Source organism: Danio aesculapii, chromosome 5 (genome assembly GCF_903798145.1).
Source record: "Danio aesculapii chromosome 5, fDanAes4.1, whole genome shotgun sequence".
Classification (NCBI taxonomy): domain Eukaryota; kingdom Metazoa; phylum Chordata; class Actinopteri; order Cypriniformes; family Danionidae; genus Danio; species Danio aesculapii.
Genome location: NC_079439.1, coordinates 73,915,228 through 73,917,727, shown reverse-complemented (window position 1 = coordinate 73,917,727; position 2,500 = coordinate 73,915,228). Strand labels below are relative to the sequence as shown.

Here is a 2,500-nt window from a genome sequence, read left to right as displayed (position 1 = left end):
TTTTTGTTTTCATTCTGGCTTGTTGCGTAAGCGAATGACGTATCTCTGTAAACCAATAGCGTTCAGCTGCGCGTCTAGCTCCGCCTTTTTTATACATCAAGAATACAGTCACTAAGTACTTTTTGAACCTTTATTTTTTATCAATATAAACATCTCAGCTTTTTTTTTTATCAGATCAGGCTCATTTCCAAGGGTGTTGATTGGTGCAGACTGACCTCTGTTCAGTGGGTGTTGATGGCGCTCGGCTGCTGAAGCTCCACAGCGCAGATCCTCTGTAGAGCCGCAGTGTGTGGAGGTCAGAGGTCAGACGGTCCAGACGCTGCTTCTGCTGGTTGATGATGTCCAGATTATTGGCCAGCGCTGCGAACAGAGCCTCTCGCTGCGGGACGATCATGTGCCTGCGGGACGAATGCAGCTTTACATTACAAACTGAGTAATTTAGTGATCGTCTTTCAACATGGAGAGAGTCGCTCCTGCAGATATGTCTGACAATCCATATCGTTTGCTAATATTTGAGATCGCTGCTGAATATCTCTTCATCTAAAACTCCACATCTATAATCCTCTTAGTCTATGCTGACATTATCTTCAGCAGCTCAAACACTCTAATGGCTAATGGACAGACGGCTGCTTCTCACTCAGGGCTGCTGTTTATGCTAATGAGATGGAGAGATGGGCTCTAGTGGGCGGGGCTTTCCCCTTCTGATGACACGTACAAAGGGAGAATGTCAATCAAAGAGTTTCATTCATCAAGTCTAATTAGAACAAACACAATTAATTCAAGTTGAGCATTAGAGACTGCTGGAGATATTCACACACTGCTGACACACAACTGGGTTTAAACGCCTTATAAAAGTGAGTCTTGCATAATAGGTGCACTTTAATTTGAAAACTGAAGGATAATGGAAAAGCTCAGCCATACAGACAGATGTAAACATGCTAATAAATGCAAACTCACCGCTGTTTCTTCTTCTTCTCCAAGTGTTTTTCCCACTCCACGTCCAGCACATCGTTCACGTCTTCCATGGCGAACTTCACGTACTGGTACAAGCGGCGGATCTCCTGTTACACAAACACTCATTTATCATCACAGAAACACTCCAAGTCAAACTTATTCATGAATCCAGACTCAATCTGGGAACAGATACACTTATACAGGTAAAGAGAAATGTATTCACCTCCATGTCAAACATAAAACAAGCAAAATAATCTGCCAGAAGCTTTAAAGGTGCAGTATGTGAGTTTGACACCCAGTGGTTGAACTAGGTATTGCACTCCTGGATCAAAACAAACGCAAGCGCAGGTTGCCAGATTGAGGACAGGAGCGAGTGATTTAAACTGTGTTCTAAATAAAAGCAACGGCACCTGATAGAAGGAATATTCTCCGTAATAAAAGGAGTTTTTGTCCTAACAAACAGCTTGAATTGATATATTAGAAACGAGAATTTCTCACAAAAAACTACGACATGATCCCCTCAGGTAAACCTCATGTGCTTTATTCAGTGTTAATGCTAATAATGTGAGTTTGAATGCCGTTTCACATGACATTTATTGCCTTATACTGAAAGCAGCAGCAGATAGTTTAGCTCAGATCTGGACAATAAAATAAACTGTCTGAAATTGAACATAGGAAATAAACACGTGATTCAGCATGTGCATTTAATAATGTTAAAGAGGTTTAATATGTTTTAATTAGATTATAAACCTCAGCATTTCATAAGTGAGTGCAGATTCTGTGCTTCTGAATGGCTGTATTTACATTTCTGTCGTGTTTTGTCTGGTGCAAACAGCCAAATTCTTCATGACTGTGTATCTCATCAATTAATTAATTATTAATAACTCTGAATCTGCTACTGTGCACCGGACATCGCATTTCAGTTACGGACGCATGCTTTAAAAGCCTTTCTGAATGAATAAATGAAATACGCTGTTTTCCACCATCTGGCAACCCGGAGTGCTGAAATATAATTGGCTAAACTGGCATTGGGTGGGTTAAAATGACCAAAACAAAGACAGCGTTCCGGCACGGAAAACACATGTTCACAGCAGAATATCTGACTTCAGCATTGTTCTTCAGATAAACAAGTGTTCACTGAGCATGTTTCTGAATATCTGCACACATATGATGGTGTTTTTATGCTTTAAAAGAGTCAAAAACTTAATTACAGCAGCTTAAATTTTAGGAAAACTCACATTATTTTGACTCATTACGTCTGAAAACCAGACAATATGTTTTGTATGTCTAGAAAATAATTCTTGATGTAAGAGTTTTTTATCTATTTGGACTAGAAACAAGACAAACTGAGTAATAATAATAATAATAGTATATTTTACATTTAGTTTTCTTCCTTTATTGCATTCCAACCTAATCTAAAAGAAAGAAGATTATCTGCAGAAAACAAAACAATCTAATCATATTTAAATTGTATTTGTCGAGCAGTCATACACTAGAGATGCAACGGCTCTTGGTAAATAATCGTATCGTCCCGTTGTCCTCCCTC

At 39.1% G+C, this 2,500-nt stretch overlaps 1 protein-coding gene across 2 annotated transcripts in view; it reads right to left on the bottom strand.

The window, feature by feature from the left end:
- The window catches only part of nup214 (nucleoporin 214), a 66,334-nt gene that overhangs the window by 41,877 nt on the left and 21,957 nt on the right, over window positions 1-2,500 (bottom strand). For both annotated transcript variants that reach the window (XM_056458882.1, XM_056458883.1), the window contains exons 18-19: window positions 958-1,061; window positions 216-398 (exon numbers count right to left, since the gene is read on the bottom strand). In XM_056458882.1, coding sequence (XP_056314857.1) covers window positions 216-398; window positions 958-1,061 — 287 coding nt within the window. The remainder of the gene's footprint in view (window positions 1-215; window positions 399-957; window positions 1,062-2,500) is intronic.